Raw genomic sequence first — 21,579 nt, forward strand, 5'->3', positions numbered from 1 at the left:
AAAACATGTCATACTCAAATTGAAATTATCCTCATTATCATTATTCCTTATGATGGTACTCGAGAATTAGTATTCTCGCAATAAACAATATATTTGAAAAATGTGACAACATTGGTCCAAAAAGTATGCACTACGCACACGCACATCATTGACAGCAGTTGTAATGGCGGATGAATGAACTTTCAATACGGATGGAATGGGCACGATGCGAATTGAATGGGATTAGAATGAGACGAAAAGGATAGCTTTAGTCAGAGCAGAAAATCATCATCTTTCGTAAGCAACGTTTAAATTTATGTTTAGATTGATTTGTTTTTTTGCTTTTAATTGATAGTGGTAGTTTCTCGTGATTAAAATTTTTTTTATTTAAATTCTAGTGATTATTATAAACATTTTTAGACAGTACAGCCTTCAAGAGCTTTTTATTTTTTATTATAACTGTTTGAAAATGGTTGAATTCTACAGTGCAGTGAATTGTTGTAACTAACGCAGGAAAAATCAACGTACTCAACGCACCAACATTTTGATAATAAATTAACAAAGGAGATGAGCTTATTAAGTTTTTACCAAAAAGATTATTTAAAAATTATTTACCTTTCATCAAAATATCGTATCTTTCCATATCTTGTACTCTGCCAATTTCCTCAAAAGCCTTATCGCTAATATGCAACTTTAACCTCAAAATAGTCTGCCACGCCCAATTTTCTATTCCGGGTTCCTGATAGACAGACTGAACTACTAAGATTGCTACATCACAGTGAATTTCATAAGGTATTTTATCCCAGTTTAGTCTCGACAGGATCATTCTCGACATTTTATTTTCGTAAGTCGACATTGAGTTGTTTAATAGTAATCTACAAATAATACAAGTTGTATATTTCAGTTGATAACTGTTCTAATTTCTAATATACTGACATTTATTATTTCGAAATGATTGAATTGTCATACAGTCAGTCAGAGTCATTTAAATGTAAATCTTACAACCTGTTTCGATTACAATTTTTTCGATTCCTCAGTATAAAGCTACTTATATTTATTATTCAATTTACAAACCTTGATATTAATTCCAAATCACTTTCAGTGATTTTCCAGACAGACAAAGGTAATTCCTCGTAGAGATATAATGATAAAGACCCTATTTTATCCATATTGTCCTTGACTTCTTTTAAAATATTTGACAGCAAATGGGGGTATTTTGACGTGATATGAGTGAGTAATATCCTGGCTGATTTACAACAGTTTTCTTGAGTAGTTTCACTTATAAAACCAACCTAAAAATCAATTTATATAATTAAAAAAAATAGTTTTCGAACCACAATATTCAGTAGATCATATAAATCAAATTTTTTACGATCAAATGTACGATCATTTCAGTTCAAAATGTGTGTGTAAACATATTTCATCGTACTTATAGCTCGTTAGACAATGATGGGTCTAAAACAAATTCGAACAGAGAAGGCAACCAACTTACCCATGTTTCCCAGTATATAGGCGCCATCTATGTTGGAATGTAAAAAATGGAAACAGCTGGGTTGCTGTCAACTAGTTATAAACTGTTAAAATCTTTCTGTCTTCCATTTTGTCATGAGCCTACCACCATCTACTGAGCTCCAAGTAGAAGAGAATATGTCATGGTGAAGCCGACGCACAAGTTTTTAGAGACAAATGCATGACCATTTTCTAGAAATGTATTACGCCATAAAGAGTAACATTTTACGTAGAAATGTGACATTTTCGCACCAGAGGGGTCATACCGAGGTCTTCCGTCCCCTTTCCATCGTGACCTCATACGTCACTACACTATGCCACTAAGGCATGATCTTAAACACGCCAAAAATGACAAAATTAACCTTAGTTTTTTTAAATCATTTTCCTATAGGAAATAACATGGGGCGCCTTCACCAATGAGGCCGTCCTCTCTGTATCCCATTTACTTTTGGGATTAGAAAATAGTCACACGGAGCTAAATCTAGAGAATATGAAAGGTGATTAAGCAATTCGTATCCAAATTGGTGTAATGTTGCCTACACAAGAACTACCTGGTGAATTGGTGCATCTGTTCTCGTATCAAAGACCAATAGATGTGCACAATATACGACAGTTATTGCTGAATCCCCTATATTTGTCAATCTATTAAAATATGCGCCTACAATTTACTTGTGGTACATTCCTACAAACTAAGAAATATAAAATCCGACTGAGAGGTGTAAACTGATCTCACAAATTTGTCGCTAACAAAACAGTGGACATTGCGACACTCCTGGACATAGGTAATTACGCTTCCTATCTAGGATACGCTGGCGTTAGGAACTCCAATTGCCCATTTTATTTTCTTTTACGATATGGCCTAGAAACGTTTAATACATAATATGGATAATTGTACGGTTTATGTAAAACTTAGAAAAACAAAAATTCTCTTCTGAGCACTACATGCACGGCCATTCTCTTAATTTTATTTCACAATTTTATGTAAAACTTAGAAAAACAAAAATTCTCTTCTGAGCACTACATGCGCGGCCATTCTCTTAATTTTATTTCACAATTTTACGTTTTGCGAGATTTTATACCATTTTTCAGTTCTTATTCTGTGTCATCCGCTTGAATATAAGCAATATTTCTCAGATAACCTACATGGCAACGTAGGACTCCTACTAGGGGTTGCTGCTGAACCTCAGACATCGAGAAATATTCAATCATAACAACATAATTTTAAATAAAATGTAAGACATATTAAATTTTGTACCATCTAAAGGCTTTTTATATTTATATTATATTCATATTTAAAGTATAACCAACATAAACTTGGGATAAATACTCTAAAATTGTTGTTACGTAGATACATAAAAACGTGTTACATAAATACAACAACCAATACATCGCAATTAGCAATATAAAATTATGAGAAACTGACAGCTACGAAGACTCGTGGTACACCTTGAAGTTAATATTAAAAAAAATTAACAGTGATCACTCTAAGCTAGAATATAAAGGAAATGACAAATTGATTTTGACGAACGTAAAAATTTACCTTTTCTCAAACTTACCTTTAATAAATCCACCGTTGCGGAAAAAATAAAATCCATATCCTCCTTGTCCCGACCCAAAGCCATATTAGCGAAAGTATTCAACAAATAGTACACCTCGGCATCTTCCAAACTGCCCAATTTCTCCTCAAACTGACTCCTCAATTCCGTTTCCCAGATTTTCTTTCTATAATCCTCCGTGTCGAGCGGATTTAAAATATCTATAGCGTGACTGTCTACGCTGTGTAAAAAGTAGAAAATCTTCCACAAACCTTTCAAAGATACCATATTGTATGGAATTACGGCGAGAAATTGCCAAGCGCCGAGTTTTTGGGAAGAATAGAGATAGTATATGGCTCGAAGGAAAAATGCGTCGTACTCGACTTGAAGGCGTTCTAACATCGCCTTGTCTTCAATTTTTTGGACCTAGAATAAGATTTTATTAAAGTATGGTAAACATTTATTTGGCAATAAAAGTTAGGTTAGGTTCAATATGGGCCGGCGGACCTTCTACTCGCCCCAAGAGGTCTATTGTGGAAAGGTGGTTAAGGAAAGGATATATTTAAATATTAAAGAGTAAAAGGAAAGACAGTTAAGATTTGATTTCACGTACAGTGCGTCTGTGTATCCACTTATACGTATTTCATCCTAAAAGGAATCTTCGGAGCGGCTATTCACAAGCATAAAGAGTACTTTTGGAATCATGATTTACATCCAACCACTTGGTAAAAATCTCATTTATCTTATTTTATCAACTCTGTTTGACGAGAATGACAATTTTAATTGAAAATACGTTATTATAAAATATATTCATAAAATAGCCATAAGACAACAGTGAGAACTATATTACCTCATTTTGCATGTCTACATTTGCTTTTCTAGACACTAGATACCACAGTAATTTTTAGCCTCGTAATTTTTAAAGTATGTCACTTATCCGCAATTAAAAAATGGAGCCAAGAAATTTTTGTTCGCCCTTTATTAAATTTCAAAAATAATCTTTAACTTAAGGGTTACATTTTTAACAAATATTTGCAGAGTGACGTCATGATATAGAAAAGTATCTATCTGATATCTCAATAAAATATCGATGATGATGGGTCTTTTCTTATTAATATTTTTGACACCAAGTCTTCGTATTTCTATAATATCTTGATCTGTATTTAGTTCTACTTGTAATTTTCTTGAAATTTCTGAGATCTTATATTTGATTTGCGTTTCGTCTTCATTTTTGATCTCTTCTATTCCTTGGATGATCAGATTCTTTTTCCTTACTTCTCTTTCTAATAGCTCTACCTTTCTTTCTTGAATTTGCAGTATTATATGAAATTCTTGATTCTTTTCCTTTAAATCTCTGTTTTCTTCTGTTAATTCTGCCATCTATTTAGTAATTGTGTCGATTTTGTCTTCCATTCTCATGTTTTATTTTTCCAGTAGATCCAGTAGATCACCTATATTAAAAGAGGAGTACGGCAGGGATGCCTCTTGTCACTCCTGCTTTTCAACGTTTACTAAATAATTTGCAATATGCGGACGATACAGTACTCCTAGCTTCTAGTCAAGAAGATCTGCAAACACTGATAGTGTCGTTGAGAGTTGTAGGGAGGCAGGTCTGGATCTGAACATACGGAAAACCAAAATACTCGTAATAAGTAAACAACAGCATATAAAACCGTCTATAGGTATATGTAAAACTTGAGCAAGTTGATAAAATCGTTTACCTTTGACAGCAATTAAATTGTAACGCAGAAAGTCACGGCGAAATTAGATCTAGGATAGAGCAGGCTAGAGCGGCTTTTAGAAGGATGTCCAAGGTGTTATGTAACAGAGACCTAAAATTGGCATTGAGGATCCGCCTACTTCGATGCTACGTGTTCTCGGTCTTGCTTTATGGTGTCCTGGACTGTGAATAAAATCGATCTAAATCGCCTTGAGGCTTTCGAAATGTGGTGCTATAGAACAATTTTAAAAGTTTCCTGGGTGGAGAAGATTCGAAACTCCACAATACTAGAACGTCTCAGCAAGACTACTGAGATCATAAAAAGCATCAAGCAGAGAAAGCTGGAGTATTTCGGACATATAATGAGAGGTCCCAAATATAGGTTGCTACAAAATATCATGCAAGGAAAAATAGCAGGCAAAAGCAGTCCAGGACGAAGAAGAACCTCATGGTTGAAGAACTTGCGAGATTGGTATGGTATTGATACAAGCATGCTATTTAGGGTGGCAGTGAATAAAATTAAGATAGCTATGATGGTAACCAACGTTCTGAAAGGACATGGTACATGAAGAAGAAGAAGTAGATCTAACTTGTAATAGTTTTTCAAAGATCGCATCAATTTTCTGTTCCAGCGAACCGTAACTTCTTTTTTGAACAAAAACGTTACTTACAATATAAAAATTAATGTATGTCGTCCGTTTAAAATTGATTATACTATAAAAACTTTTACTTTAATTTTAAATATTAATTTTGGACTCTTCTCTTTATTGAAAATGAAGGAAATTCTATTTCTGGGCTTCCTTAGTCTCAAACTCTTCTTTGCATCTATAGGTATAACGGTTGAGTGCAAGTTTTCAATTGAAATATAAAGTGTACATACCCAAACTCACAATTTTTTCGAGAGTACTTTTAAACCTACTTGCTTGTAACAGGTGACCACATACCTATTAATACACCACACCAAAATTAATAACTATATTTTGTAATTCCTATTTAAAACTATTTAAACTATTTAAAAAGTACATTTTTTTCACTTACCTTCAAAAATTGTTCCCACTGATCAGTGGCATACTGCGCCACATGACGAATAAACCGGCTCAATCTCTTTGAAAATTGATTATATCTTGGTTGGTCATACGTTTGTATTCCTTTATGCAATATTCTCAAAACTACTGTAGAGAAAGCCAAATATCTCAGTATGTGGTGTTCGGTAACCGCTTCTACATCATAAACATCCTGAAAAAGGAGTATTGGTAGAAAAGACTATTTTATTAAGTCACTAAAGAAATAATTTTTTGATATTAAATTAACATAGAATATTAGAACAATTCCTCAATCAGTCATAACAAAATAGTAACAATGAAATGGTAATGGCCGTTTTGTGGTATGATGTCATATATTGGTCTCATTCTCTCTCATTCTTAATTGCCTTTGTACATTCAACGTCTACAGGTGACCAGACACTAGATAATGGAACAGATCAAAGTCTCAAACAATTATATATTGCAAGAAATAAGAAAAGAAAATACTGAATTAAAAAATGTAATCAAAGGTCAAAGAGAAACTCGATTATCACTAAAGGTTGCAGAAACTGAATATAATAAAAACATTTAGAAAAAGAAAATCTGGAGTTAAAACAAAAGATAGAAAGAATTAAAAATAATATTAGACGTAGACTTACAACATAATGGATACGTTCAGGTGACCTCAGCGGCTGACTTTAAGCACCAAGCGGCTTAGATTCAGCAGACAAAAACTTCTGAACGTATTTGTCGACATTTCATTTCGTGTTTGACGTATCTAACTTCAATATTTACATAAATACGTCTATAAATAAATATTCTCGTTCAGTACCAAACTGTACTTTCATTATTCAATTGTAAATCAATTTTTTAGATCAATCGAAATTTTTAATTAACTCTTAAAATACAACAACCGCTGAGTTCATCCAGAGGAAATAAAATACGCTTAGTAAATTTGACAGCTGCTGACTTCCAGCGGCTTGTGCTGTACGCTTCTGAACGCTACCGCTTAGTCAGCTGTCCAGCCGCTGAGGTTGTCTGAACGCACCCAATCATTTATGGAATGGTCAAGAGTTCGACACGATTCAAATAGACAGCCTTCTAGAAGCAATGAATGACAGCAGGATAAACCATAGGTATAGTGAACTTATTTACAATATTTACAAAAATGCCACTATGAGTGTTAAGATACACGATAAAACCCGATCAATAAAAATAAAACATGGGATAAGGCAAGGAGATACATTGTCACCGAAATTATTCATAACGGCATTAGAGTATGCCTTTAAGATGGTCAATTGGGACCACAGAGAAGTAAGAATAGACGGCGAAAAGCTTAACAATCTCCGTTTCGCAAATGACATTTTGGAGGCCAAGAGCAGACAAACGTAGTAGAGGAAGACCACCTACACGTTGGGCTGACGACATCAGGCGTATCACCAAAAACTGGCAATAAAGAACACAAAATCGTACAGAATAGAGTAGTTTAAGGGATGCCTATGTCCAGTAGTGGACGTGATAAATGAAGGCTGGATGATAATGATGATGAAACAGACTATTAAAATTAAATATTAACGAAACAGAAATAAACAACATTTACACGTTAGGAAAACAATTAAATAGTCCGATTAAAATAGAATTTATATCTTTTCTCACAATCTCACATCTTTGCAGACAGGTTAAATAAGTTCTAGCATCGCCAGGTCAAGTGTATCGAGCTAAAAGGGGACCACGTTGAGAAATTAATCGCCACTTTTCCGAAATTTTCTTACTTAACCCTCGTACTACATACCTGAAAGTTTTTTTGCTTTATAACCAACATATTTCGAAATAAATCATCCAAAGGTAATTGATTCAAGAGAGCGACTAGATCGTTCTCCTTTAACGGTTTTATCGGACTATCCTCGTCTTCTTCTCCTTCGGAATCAACCATAACCCAAATCGCTTCTACTGCGGTGTCAGACTTTTGACTTAAATCGTCCAAAAATAGTTCTCTACCACTGACCGGTGTTAAAATGGCAGCGAGAATGGTAAGTACGTGGTTGATTTCAAAGTTGGCAAATGGGGATATTGATGGGTTAACGTGTACTGGTGTTTGAATAAAGGCAGACGCCCAGGAACCAACTCCAGCTGGACATCTGAAAGCAACACAAGAGAACAACGTCAAAAGTTTTCGTTAAAATTCTATGAAACTAGACTCTATTTTCGTTTTTAAACAGTTTATTATTATTTGATTAAATACATTGAAAACTTATCTTACCTTAAAACATGATTTAATACGAACAGATGGTCTTGGTAATTAGCCAGTCTCAATAGAACAGCAACCAGTCTCGACAACCAAAGTCTTGTTTCTTTGATGAACTGCATCTCCCTGATTAGTTTCCTTTGGAACGAAAACAAAATCGAAATACATATTCGGAGCTCCCCTAAGTACGGTTTTAGATGAGGCGGTTCCTCTTGAACTGTTAACGCAACTGGAGCGGTATTTGATAGATGAGTTACGTTCAAACAGTTCATTATAATTCCTTGAAGATACGATTCTATCTGTAAATCAAATCATTATTAATCAAAGAATTATTATTATACATTAGGGTCAGTGTGGGTAATTGGAAACAGGGGTGATTGGAAACAGTATTCCCTACGGCTAGAAATGAAATATGGTAAAAATGTCACATACACAGAATTGTAATTCCATGTTTGCTTATTCTGTGAAATGACATTCAGTTGTTTACAGGCCAAGCGAATCCCCATTTTGTGCAACTTAAACTTGATTGTTTTAAACACATAAATCGATTTAGAACAGTGCCAATATTTTACAAATTCCCTCTCTCTGTATTAGGTAATTATAGTGATTATATAATTTATAGCTACTATGAGAATCCTTATATTGCCTAAAATGTTAATTTGAAGGTTATTTACTACAAGAAGTAAGTATATTAAGTGTTTACAATTACTCCCTTAATTATTGAGCATGGGGTAAATGAAAACATCTGTTGGGCGCTTGCCATTTTCAAAATGCCGAGGAAGTACATAAGAAAGAGAGAACCACTAAAATACTCTTTGAATGATTTAGTAAATGCCATGGCAGACGTCAAAACAAAAAAAAAGAACATATAGGGACTCTGCTGCTTACTACAGTGTTCCACATTGCGTTATTTACAATCGCATAAAGGGTAGAAAGATACTCATTGATAAGATGGGAGCTGGTGTGTCTACTGCATTGTCAGACAAAATTGAAAACCATATTGCGACATGTTTAACAGCCCTAGCAATTGTCTGCTATCCTTAAATTGTCTAAAAACAATTGCCCAAAAACTCGCTTCAAAGATGGCATCTCTGGTGAAGATTGGTATCTTGCATTTATGAAACACCATCCTTCACTTTCGCTAGAGAAACCTGAGCGTATTCAAAAACTTCGAAAAGATGCTCGAAAGCCAGAAATCATTTATGATTTCTATTATAAACTAAAAGAAGTTGTTCAAAATAATGGCCTTAATGACATCAGTAAATCCATGTTTGTATTTAATGCTAATGAGAGTGGATTTAATAGTGATCCCTCCAGAATTAGAGCTATAGGATCAAAGGGTAAAGCTATATGCAGAGTTTCTGGTGGTTCTGGACGGAAGTCCACGACAGTGCTCGCATGTGTTTCAGAAAATGGAAAATATTTACCACCGTTCATAGTTTTTAAGGGTGCTGCTGTCCAAGCAAGATGGGTATCACCATAGGCCATGCCAGGAACTCTTTACGGTTCTAGCAAGAATGGTTGGATGGAGGAACCTCAATTTTACCATTGGTTTCTTAATAGATTTGTACCACATGTGCGAACAATTCGAGAGATACAGAATTTACCAAATCAAAAAGCTGTACTCTTATATGATGGCCACCGAAGTCATATAAGTATTCGAATAATTGAACAAGCATTAAAACATAACATTGACCTTATTAAGTTTCCCAGCCATTTAACGGACAGATTGCAACCACTCGATAAGTGTGTTTTCAAATCAGTTAAATATACATGGGATCGAAAGTTAGTAGCATATGGAAAGACGAAAATGGGGGAGGGTACTGGGAGTTTATCTAAGGACAAATTCGTAGAACTTCTAAGTAAAACTTGGCAGGAGGCTATGCTCTGGACTGTATATTTCATGTGGAGTCAACAAGAACAAACAAACTTAAAGAAATTGCTCCCACAGGGAAAAAGATAATCCCTCGGCTAAAACAGTTGGCCTATGAAGAGGTATTAACTGCAAGTGACGTTTTGAACAGAATGAAGGAACAGGAGGATCTTATAAAGTAGAAAGGAAATGAAAAAAGAAATAAAGTTCGAAAAATTGCTGATTTGTTAGAAACTCCAGTACCAACTAAAAATACAAATACAAAGAAACGTAAAGAGTCATTGTCGTTATCTGATGCAAGTGAAACAGAAGTATCTTATGCTGAGAGTGATGACCGTCCATGGGATGAACAGGTAGAAGAAGAGCTACAAGAACTAGAGGCTGCATAACACCACAAACTCTAGAAGGGGAAATTTGTATTAGTAGAATTCAAGGGCGGTAAAGGGCTAACAACATCTTACAGATATCTTTGTAAGATCGAAGATATTGATGGGGATGAAAATGAAATTAAGGTTATAGCTCTAAAATGTATAAATGGTACCTGCAAGCAATTTGCCATACAGGAAACTGACATTAGTTTCGTCAACTTCGAACAAATTATTGGTATAGCCCCTGGGCCAAATATTTTTATGAAAGGTAAAATAATGTTTTACAAGTTTCCTAATAAGTTAGATATTTTTGAACGTTTGTATTCCTATGTTTTTTATTTTGATAAATTCTTTTAAGTTTCCTTAGCACATTTGATATATTCGGGGTTAAATGAAAAAATTGGCGTGTTTACTGGAACCAACTTGTAGGATTTTTAGATTACAAACCATGTATCTACCATTTTACTAAAGTTTAGTTTAGATTATGTTTAACAGAGCCAGAGAGCGTTGTTTACATGTTTAACAGAGCCAGAGAGCGTTGTTTACATTTATCCCCTTTTTTAGTGTATTTCTTAATTTGTGGGGTAAATGAAATCATTGGATATCTTCTTTTTTTGTTACTTTTTCTTACTACACTCTACCGTAAACTTTTCGTATAATAGCCAAAAGCTTTTATTTTATTAAAATATGAAACAGTATATTTTTAAATAAATTTCAAATGCTTAGACATCATGAAATTTCAAATAGTGTTTCCAATTACTTTGACTGACCCTACCCACCCAAGACTTATTGAGTAATCTGGAAAAATATAAATAACTCTACCTGTATCCTCAAATCTTCAGCAGAAAACGAATACAACGTATGATTTTCATAGGTCAACATCTGAACATTCCCCAAAATTCTTACGATACTTTGAAAAACAGATCTATGAAATATGCTTTTATTATAGCTATGAGCGGCTGAAACTACGCTACCATCTTGACATTCTCCTCTGCCGGTTACGGTTGCAGTTTCAATGGTCCAGAGATCATTCTGTAAGGTTTTGTATTCTTTGCGGATTTGTTCTAGTTCTAGAGTGTTGCCTGTTATTTTTTCTTGGACGCGTAGATAGCTGGTTAAAAGTTCGTATAGAGGATGTTGTTTAATTGCCAGACCTAAAAATATATTCGATTATAAACACAAAAAAGTGGGTTGCTTTTGATCCAAGTATTCCAGCCTGGCGTTTAGTTGTAAATACATCTAAGTGCCAGAATGGAACACTTGGATATAACGTTTACTAAAAGACAACTCACACATATAGATATCTAAACGCTTTCTCACACATCCATTCTTCATAAATAAAAAAAGTGAAAAATATGCATTTCTTTTATAAAATATGCATTTGTTTAGAAAATAAGCATAATGTTAATGAAAACATATTTAATATTGGCATATTAATTAATGTTTATTTTAATAATTAGACAACAATATAAATAAATTTAAAAACTAAGTAGGTAATTGTAATGTACTAATTAATTGTAATGAAAGTAGTAAAAAAGTAAAATACTATTCCATAGAATTATGGAACCACTAAATGATCAAATGTTTTTCAAAATTTTCTTACAAAAACTTATGGCTTCTATCTGTGTACATACAGTAGGTGATCAAATTATTAGAGCCAACCCGTAAAATTTTACTAATAATAGTATGTAATTGAGCTATAAAACATATTTTTGTGCTTAATCCTATTTTACTGTGATTTAGAACCTTATCAAGTTTACAAATATTAAAAAAAAAGAACAAGTAAATACAGGAAAATACTTAAAATTATGCCTTAAGTCTAATACTTTGTAGTGTCAATCTTTGCAGCAATGACTGCCTGGCACCTTCTTGGCATACTTTCATGCATTTCTGGCAGTTTTGTTGAATTGTTCCCCTCCTGTGCCATACTTCTATTAAGTGCTCGAACAATTGACGCTTTGTGGCTATAATTTCATTAGAAATTTCTTCATCAGCTTCCAAAGATTTTCTATTTAATTTAGATCTGGCGAACTGCCAAACCAGTCGAGCACCTTTATCTGGTTGTCAGCAAGGAATTTTGTAACAGTTTTAAGGTGCAAGGTGCCAAGTTATGCATAAACGTGAAACTTTTATTTCAGAAAACACTCCTGGACCTTGAAACCACTCCTAGACTGGTTCCTTGACTGCTTATGATAGACCACACCATGATGCCCAGGGGTCCTTTACCGTCCTTACAATACAATCCACTTTGTATTTTTCCCCAGGTCTTCTCCTCACAAATAATTCAGCTCTATCCATGGGGATCTGCACGGTAGATATTTCCAAAAAACAAACCTAGAATAATATTTTAATTTTAGAATTGCGGACAAATTGATCAACTGTAAACTATAAAAAAGAGAAACAATGTTAAGTCATTTTATTTACCTGATTCCAATCAGCAATGGTCCGATATTTATGGTCTTTTGGCTCACTGAAGCCTTTTTTCCATAGCTGGTGTGAGTAGCGGCTTTTGCGCAGGGCGACAGGTTGAAAACCCCAGATCCTTTATTCGTCGACGAGCTGTCATGGGTGAAATATTGATGCCCGATTCCTGCATCATTTTCGTTAAAATCCATGGAGGTTGTTTTCTGTTAGTCAAGACAATATCTCGAACTTTTTTCATCTCGCCGTGTTGTAATTTTTTTCTACCACATTTTTGTTTGCGCCGTGGAGTCAGATTCAAGTTTTTCTTTAAACAGTGCACAGTTGTCCTTGAGACTTTGGAAATTGATGGTATTTTTCTGTTGGAGTGATTAGTGTTCAGTAATAAAGTTTCTATTTCCGCTATTTTCCTTGGTGAGATGTCTTTGGCTTTGCCTATGATGTCCTGGTACCACTGATGTAACGAACATGCAATGTTTGCTAAATTCACAAAAAATAGTATACGACTCTCAGAATATCACTAGAGACCAACGAAAATATTTATTATAACTCTAAACACCAATAATACAAAATATTATGCACATATGCTGCAAGCTAGGCTTGACAGCACTGACAAACAGTGGCATCTGAGTCACATATTGCTACGCCCGCTGTGTTGTCACTGTTGCCAGACTATTTACTGTACTTTCATAAAGTGTTACAAGATAATGAAATGGAAACAAACGCATTAATAAATTATACAGCTCAATTATATACCCTTTTTGTAAAAAACTGAATTTTACTCGGTGGCTCTAATAAAATTTGATCAACCACTGTATTTGTAAATTGAGAAACTTCTTTCCACATCAACGGATGCAACGAGAGCATATTTTAAATTCACAAAAATATTTGGTTCTAAATCTATTTCTTCGCTAAAATTACCAACAAGAATGTCAGCTACCCCATTAAGTTTCTAAAAACCATTGTTTTTTTAATTATTGTTTCAAGTTTTTGAAAAATATCTTTTTCAGTGTCACCTTTAACATCTTGACAAGCTTAATAATGTCCTGCTCAGTTAGTACGACCTAGGACAGCGCACAACATACATATACCCAGTATGACCTTTTGGGAGGTTGGGGCAAAAATAGCTTCTTCCATACCCAAAGGTGCCTTACAGAGGACTTCGTACAGCTAGGACGCTGTTTCCTCTGCATTAAATCCATCAACGGAAGGATTAAAGTGTAAAGGAGATAAAAGTGTCTGACATAAAGTCATCATCCATTATTAATCCACATTATCATTATTTATTCCATATTTCTATTTATTTATCGATATTATTTCTATTCCACATTTCCATTATTTATTCCATATTGTCAGTGATTACATTCCACTTTAATTAACTTTATATTTACCATTCTCGTAGTGAGAAGGACCGACATCAAGGCATTATTCATCACCATTCCATATTATTGCAGTGAGAAAAAGGTTTGATAAAAATGAAACTCAAACTTTTATAGAAAGGTTGATTCAGCGAAAGAGTCTCGAAAGAGAAAGGCGTGAGAGGAACCAGCACAAGCCTCCAAGATATAGAAATCTTATAGTAAGGGGCGTCTGGCCAGGCAGAAGGTCCAAAAACTAAGAGAGCTATTGCCTGAACTTTCTCATATTTATATGTTTTCATACATCCTTATATGAGGATTTTCAGAGCAACAGCCAACAACATTTTTAAGTAAGCAATGTAAGCATGAATGTATGATGTAGAAATCGAGGGCTAGAGGATGATTTGAAAATGCATAAAGATGCATATCAACTGATGGAGAAAAAGAAAACAGAAGGTAGGTAAAGTGCGAAAATTGACATTTCCTTTAATACTTGTATTAACGAACATATAATTTAGGTCTGTATTTACAAAGCATTTCAAAAAAGACCTACCTTTTAATTCCGCATTAACGTATTGCTCTATAAACTCTTCCAACGTTTCAAGTTCCTGATTATAATACAATGCACTTAACTGTGTCTCCGTGTACGGTTTCATCTCAGTATGAACTTCAGTCTCAGAATTTTTGGTGATTGTTTTATAGTTCTCTGTAATTTTATCAGTCATTTTTATGTCGTTGGCAAGTTTTTTATTTTCATTTAAAATTGTCTCCAGTTCAGCAGAAATTTTACCTGTAAAATATAAGACCAAAATATTATTTAGTTTAATTTTAGACGATTTGTCGAAATGGTGGGTTTAAAAATGTTAAAATTAATTCATAGAATACTTTTTTAAATACCCTCACACATATGTCGATTACATAATATTACATCTATAGTAAAATTCACGTGAATAATTCAGCGTTAAGGTGCGGTTTCCTATGAGGGTTCGTCAAAGGAAACCGAAAGCAATTGATTTCAGTTTCAAAATCAGTTTGAACAAGTAGAATGGGTGGCTGTTTCTTAACTAAGGTATATTTCTAAATATATGTAATCCATTTTGACAAAAGACAGGTCTATCACAGGAATGACATCCTAATCCATAAAGATATTCCCAGTCCACCCCACATAAATCGACCACAATTCCAAATTCCCGATATCTTTTATTTGACAGATGACATTAACCATGAAAATAGCACAACAACGATAATCTTTTACTATGAACATCCAAATGAGCCCCCTTCTTTCTACATACTCAACACAGTGACACAAATCCAAGACAACTCTGTGGTTGTTAACTTCTTTTTCATCTGAACTGATATGGACACCAATAACATGTGGTTTCAACAGGACAGTGCTACATTCCACACAGCTCATGCCACATTAAACATGTGCTTTCTTGTGGGGTTTTCTTCATAGTCAGACGTCTATGTGAATAAGCCACAAAGAACAGTAACCCCAAAAGCCAACATAACCCGTGCCATCAGTCAAATTCAGCCTGATTTATGCGCCAGTCATAAAAAATTGGATATTTCGAACACAGACCACCCAGTGAATCCGTGGTAGACTATAATATGACCCTATATCTAATAATTTGTTTGGATCAGTTTCTTATTAGCTAAATTTTGATACTGAAAATGTCAAAATTGCTTCACTTGTGTGACAAGTGTGAACTAAGAAATCGCGCAACGCTGTATCGTTATCTGCCATTTGATTTACATTGTCAGAGCCAACAATGAATTCTTCTCGTGAATTTTTATTATACTATATTATCAATCAAGTAGCAAAGAGCAAAGTAACCTAATCATTTATATGTAATGGAATTAAAATTTTCTGCAACATTTAGTACCACAACCTGCTTCATATGGCCAAAAAATTAACTTAAGTACATATATTAGAGAAGAAAAATGTATATCTACAGCTGCTGTAGGAAGTAATAGGTTAGTACTGCAAGGAAATCTGAATTATCATGAAAATATAATGTACAAATATTCAGAGCGTACCACAATGTTAAAATCATTAAAATATTTATACAGTTAAACAGCTTAAAAAATACCGTGTCATTGTTGCTATGTATTCTAATCAAATTGAAAGTTTTCTTCTTCTTCACTTTAAATGTTCAAACAAGATTTATTATCAATTATGTAAAGTCCACAGTTACTTTTGTTTTAATACAAATTACAGAATGAATAAATAAGACATACGTGATTATGCTATATTAGTCAAATATCTACTATGTTATAATGAGACAGGAATAGGTACAGCCGCCGAGGACATTTTTGTTTTAAAACGAAGTGGCCAGACATTTCGTTGTCGTTCTAGAAAACATTGCCATATGTTTAAAAAGCATTAGATACGAAACCAGCCGTTTTGCAACAATGTCAGATAACTTTTACACTTCTGAATTCTCAGTAAAATCCAAAATTTAATAAGTCTAATAATTTTTGAGTAAAAATGAATAATAGAAGTGTAGTAAAAATTGAAAATAAACAACTTAATTATTTTCTAATTAGTGTTATAATATAAACTTTACTGGCTCATTGGCCCTAACTAATTTTGTAAAGCTGTTAACAAAGAAGTGTTACATCACATCACATTAGTATTTTCTATATTTTAATAAATTTAACAATAAAATTTATAATAGTTTAGTTTTATTAACATTTTTACTAAACATTATAATAACCACACCCACAATACATATTATTTTCTTGAAAATTATAATATAAATTGAAAATTTTTTATTTTTTCGAACTTTTTAATTATAGATCTGACATCTATTATATATTCCCAGAAGTTCAACTACATAAACAATTTTTAAAATACCTACCGGATGTCTCCTCAATAACAGTTTTATTTATAAAGACTTCATTTTTTATACCAACAGACAATTCATCTTCTATGTCATTAGTGGTGTTGATCTCTAAAGACTCTTGTACATTTGGTGGCATTGTTTTTTGTTCAACAAGTTTTTGGTTCTGCTCAATAGACTCCTGATCACTTTTTGCTGTTCCTTGATCATGTTCTACCTGTTTGGCATCTTCCAATGATGAAGTACTACATTCAATTGCAGGAATTTCTTCAACATTGCTTGTGCTTGTAGAAATTGTTTTTAAGAAATCTTCACTGCTTTTTTGACTTGAACTGCCCTCATTAGCTTTATTTTTCTTCTTTTTCTAAAAGGAAAACAGTTTGATAATGTAACCAACTAGCAATCAGTGAGGAATATATGAGTTCCAGGCCTATGTTAAAATTAATGAAGGACTAACATAATGGTATACATACTTAAACAACTAGAAAACTTCCATGGTTTTGGCATTTTTTAGTACAAATTTCGAAAATTCTAAGTTGTGAGAATGTTTTGATTGATATTTGACTATTTAGTTATACTATATTTATCAATTTAATAAATAATGCATTTTAATTCATTTATTGCAGTTTTTGTAGATTTGTACAAATACATAGCTAAAATCCAAATTAAATGGCTAAAAACATATTAAACACATTGACTGCCAACTACAAGCTAACTCATAGATTGTATTCTTCTCTAGGATGCCAACTACAAGTTATGTCATAGTAATAAAATGTGATTAAATCAAATTGTCATCTTAGGCCAGATTTGCATGATAGCATGAAGTACTACGACATTGATCAACAATAAAAAGAGCAGTGGAGCACAGTGAGATCTCTGTGGCACCCATACTGTTACTATAAAAGCATCAAAAACTTTCTTTCCTACCTGTACAGCCTTTGAACTCCCAGACAGTACACTTTGAAGCCTTCGGTTTAACTTGTTTTAAACTGAAGACCTTATGTTTAGCAATAAGTGATATATTTCATTTTAAAATTAACTACATCACAGGTATTTGAGAAATTAATGAAGATGGTATCCACCATTATAAGAGCAACTTAGTTGATCAAAAATACTATAAAACTAGTTTGATGTTGAGGACTTAATGCTTAAGCAACTTACATAACTAATACCACTTGAATTTAAAATGGGACAGGCTTATTTAAGATAAGAATGCCACAAAAAACTTTTTTAACAGTATTCAATGAGTTGTGGGTTTCCCCTATCTTTCAGTAAAATTTGTATAATACAATAACATGAATTTTGTGAATTTATTACTTGTTTCTTGCACTTAATTGAAAATAAGTAAATGTAACAAAAGGGGAATAAAATAGGGTATATTCCTAATATCAATAAATTTAACTTAATGTTTATGTACAATATTGACTATACTTTGTGTAATATTATTCATATCTTTATTATGTTAATGATAAGAATACTAAGTAATTCCAGGATATAGTTGATACAAAAACTATTTTACTTAGATATTCTGAAGATATAAAATATATGAATTCATGTCACAAATAACAATAGTTTTATAAACTTTATATAAGTATTCTGTTTCAAATATCCATTAACTTGATTATTGTTTGGTAATATGCAATTCTGTTCACAAAGAGATTTGAAGTCAAATGAGGGAAATATACATGCCACATATTTATTTCCTCAGTCAATCATGTATATTGACTACTAAATATTAACTAGGTTTATTGTTGCAAATTAAAATTTTGCAGATATTTTTCACCTTTAAATTGTTTGTATAACATTATTAATAAAAATATCTGTTCATTCTAAACCTATTTTTCTGGTATCATTTTCGTTTAACTATGTTCCCAAAACTTGGAAGAAATTGGATATAGAGTTGAGATTTCCAGAAATAACTCCATAAAGCCTAAACATCTATTGCACAATGATAATTTAAACAATACATACAAGAAAATGAATACATTTGAAAATTGTTAAGTAAAAGAGTTCACAAAATATTTGGGATTTGTGATTACTTTATATTGTGATATTTATACATTATGTAGAACTAACAAAGAATATGCGACCATAAAAACAAAAAAACTGCAGTACAAAGGTCATATTATAATGGGCTCAGAATAAGAATGTTAAAGATTGATTATGAGTGGGAAAACAAACTAAAGAATATAAATATAGAAACAATATTATCGCACGTAAATTGTAAAAATCATAGGGTAATATGTTAATAAAGTTCTTAAAAATGCCGTCAAAATGGCTATAACAATCTTCAACTTCCCTCAGGAAAAGAGGGACCTGAAGAAGGAAGCTGTCTCATACAAAAGGCATATATTCACATACGATTTTATGTATTCCCTTTCACTAACATCTTAAAACGTAAAAGTAAGTCAAACATATCAGGTTATTTCCATGTTATTTTTATGCAAAGAGCGGTGATTGTCAACCATAAACAATTTATCAAATTGTATAATCAGCAGAATCAATTACCTTAGTTTGTACCTTCTCTTTAGCTATTTCCATGACGAATGCGGCTCATTTATTAATAAACAATAAGTTTGTTTGCTATTAGAAGTAATATCTATTAGTTTTACTAAAACTTTTAAAGAAGGGATACGTAAAATTTAAACAATAATATTTTGCTTTTTATAAACAACTGCAGCTGACACTCTGACACACTGAATGACAATGACAAATTAAATTCCTTAGTGAGATGTCAATTGTCACATTCCATAGGCGGAGGCGCTTAACTTTTAAACTTTCTATATTATAGCCTTTGTTTTCATAATTAATTCGAGATAATAATTTCGATAACAATTGGATGAATTGGATGAATAAAAACAATTGGACCATTAATATAAATATGCAGCCTCACTATTAATAAACCTAAAAGTTAGAATTTAGTTATATATTTATTGTTCAATAATATTACAAACTTAATGTTTAATAGTATTAAACTTAAATTATAAAATAAGAGAAAATAGTTTAAAGTATATGATTTATGCGACAGAAGTGTACTGTGTCATATCTCTATAGGCAAACCAATATTGTCACGTTGAGCACTTTGATTGTTTACACACAGTAGTAGCATCACCTCGTGACCGTCGTGTAAACGCTCAATTTAAATCTTGATGTAATAATACGACGATGGACGTAATCTTGATAATTGGTTTTACAGACCCAGCTAGGATCAGCCAGACATCAATATCATTAGGTTCCTTTGTGCTTGAAACCCATATTGAAATCACCTTTCTTTGATAGATATTCTTCCGTCAAGAAATGAAGGATGGAAAAATTTTGTAATCAGTTTTTGTCTCTTTGCATGAATCGGTTCTGAAAGCTTGTTTTTAAAGGAAATAATTCGCGTACTTCTATACTTTTCTGGTATTTAGTAGTCTGTGGGTATAGTGTCATCCATATAATAATGGTCATACCCTGAGACAAAAAGAAAACATATGTAACAAAACAGTTCAATAATGACCATAAAAGTAGAAGTCAAAGTTATCTTTTTGCAATAGCTATTTGTTAATAATTGATCATTCAAAAGACATTCTGGCATGTTTTTCACCTGTAACGTCCCTCTTAAAACACCAGCAGAAGTCTGCAAGCATATTCACATCCAAGCGGCCCTGGTATCCCTCTTCCATTACTCGAATGTCCTGATAGAAGTGTTCCTCTTCGAATCGTGTATCTGCATATTGCCTCTCTCCGGGACTAAGTGGAAGCTGTAAAGCAGAAGTGTCAGAAGGATTTCCTACCTTTTGGATGCCGGTTGGACCAAGCCCACTACCAAAAGTATACGTTCCATTTGGAAAAACGGTCCTTGTCAGATTGTTGGCCTTTTTGTTTTGTTCGTGGAGGATAGCTGTGGCTGTGTTCTCTCCTAGGTGTAGAATGTGTGTGTAAATAGTAAGTGTATATATGAATGAATGTGTATGTTGTGTTGTGTGTTTATGTGCAGAGTTGAGTAAAGGTTTGGTTTATGGAATTGTTGTAGCAGGAGGTTGATATGGCGTACCCATACAATGTGTTGGACATTTGATTTAGATAGCGGATTGCGTCGCTCCTCTTTTCAGGGAAGACATTAAAGAGGATCATGGACGTAAAGTGGATTAAAGATTTTATGTCAGAGGATAGGTCGTATGAGGGGATTTGTTTAGGAATGTGTACGGGTTGGGTTTGTTTTGTGTCTTTTGGTTGTGTTCTTCGGTGTGGGCATTTTTGTGAAAAAGCCGGGTGGCCGCCATCGCCGGGTGTAATTGGGTCCTCAATTACAGTTGGGACATTTGGAAACACCTGTCGTGGGGCATGCAGAAGACCTGTGTTGTTGTTCGCAATAAGGACAGATAATTGATTTTTCGTCCATCGGATTGCAACGGATTGGCATCCGTTGTTGAGGTGTCCGCTTTTGCAACATTTCGAACAGTATTTTAGTCGAACCGGAACGGAATTGTTGGATCTTGGAATCTCGCATTTCAATCGTTCTTCTTCGATCTTAATACCGTTCAAGAGTGCATTGTCGAACTTAGTTTCAGAGTTTGTAAAAACTCTAATGAAAGAGGTGGGTTGGTTTGTAGAGCTGGCCATTTTACGAACTATTTTAGTGAATGGGAAGTTGTTTTCCGGATAAATTATCCTCGATGATTTGTTGGGATAGTTTTTTGTCGACGCCGGCAATGACTAAA

The 21,579-nt window shown here is 33.4% G+C and overlaps 1 protein-coding gene across 1 annotated transcript in view; it reads right to left on the bottom strand.

Moving 5' to 3' along the window:
• Epg5 (ectopic P-granules autophagy protein 5) overlaps window positions 1-19,567 on the bottom strand; it is a 48,267-nt gene extending 28,700 nt beyond the window's left edge. The window contains exons 1-10 of the mRNA XM_072522435.1: window positions 19,385-19,567; window positions 16,895-17,240; window positions 14,584-14,820; window positions 11,074-11,405; window positions 8,026-8,309; window positions 7,558-7,903; window positions 5,782-5,979; window positions 3,045-3,449; window positions 1,054-1,271; window positions 595-854 (exon numbers count right to left, since the gene is read on the bottom strand). Of these exons, the coding sequence (XP_072378536.1) occupies window positions 595-854; window positions 1,054-1,271; window positions 3,045-3,449; window positions 5,782-5,979; window positions 7,558-7,903; window positions 8,026-8,309; window positions 11,074-11,405; window positions 14,584-14,820; window positions 16,895-17,240; window positions 19,385-19,417 (2,659 nt within the window). The 5' untranslated portion in view covers window positions 19,418-19,567. The remainder of the gene's footprint in view (window positions 1-594; window positions 855-1,053; window positions 1,272-3,044; window positions 3,450-5,781; window positions 5,980-7,557; window positions 7,904-8,025; window positions 8,310-11,073; window positions 11,406-14,583; window positions 14,821-16,894; window positions 17,241-19,384) is intronic.
• Window positions 19,568-21,579: the final 2,012 nt, after the last annotated feature.

This window comes from Diabrotica undecimpunctata, chromosome 2, assembly GCF_040954645.1.
Source record: "Diabrotica undecimpunctata isolate CICGRU chromosome 2, icDiaUnde3, whole genome shotgun sequence".
In the NCBI taxonomy this organism is placed as follows: Eukaryota; Metazoa; Arthropoda; class Insecta; order Coleoptera; family Chrysomelidae; genus Diabrotica; species Diabrotica undecimpunctata.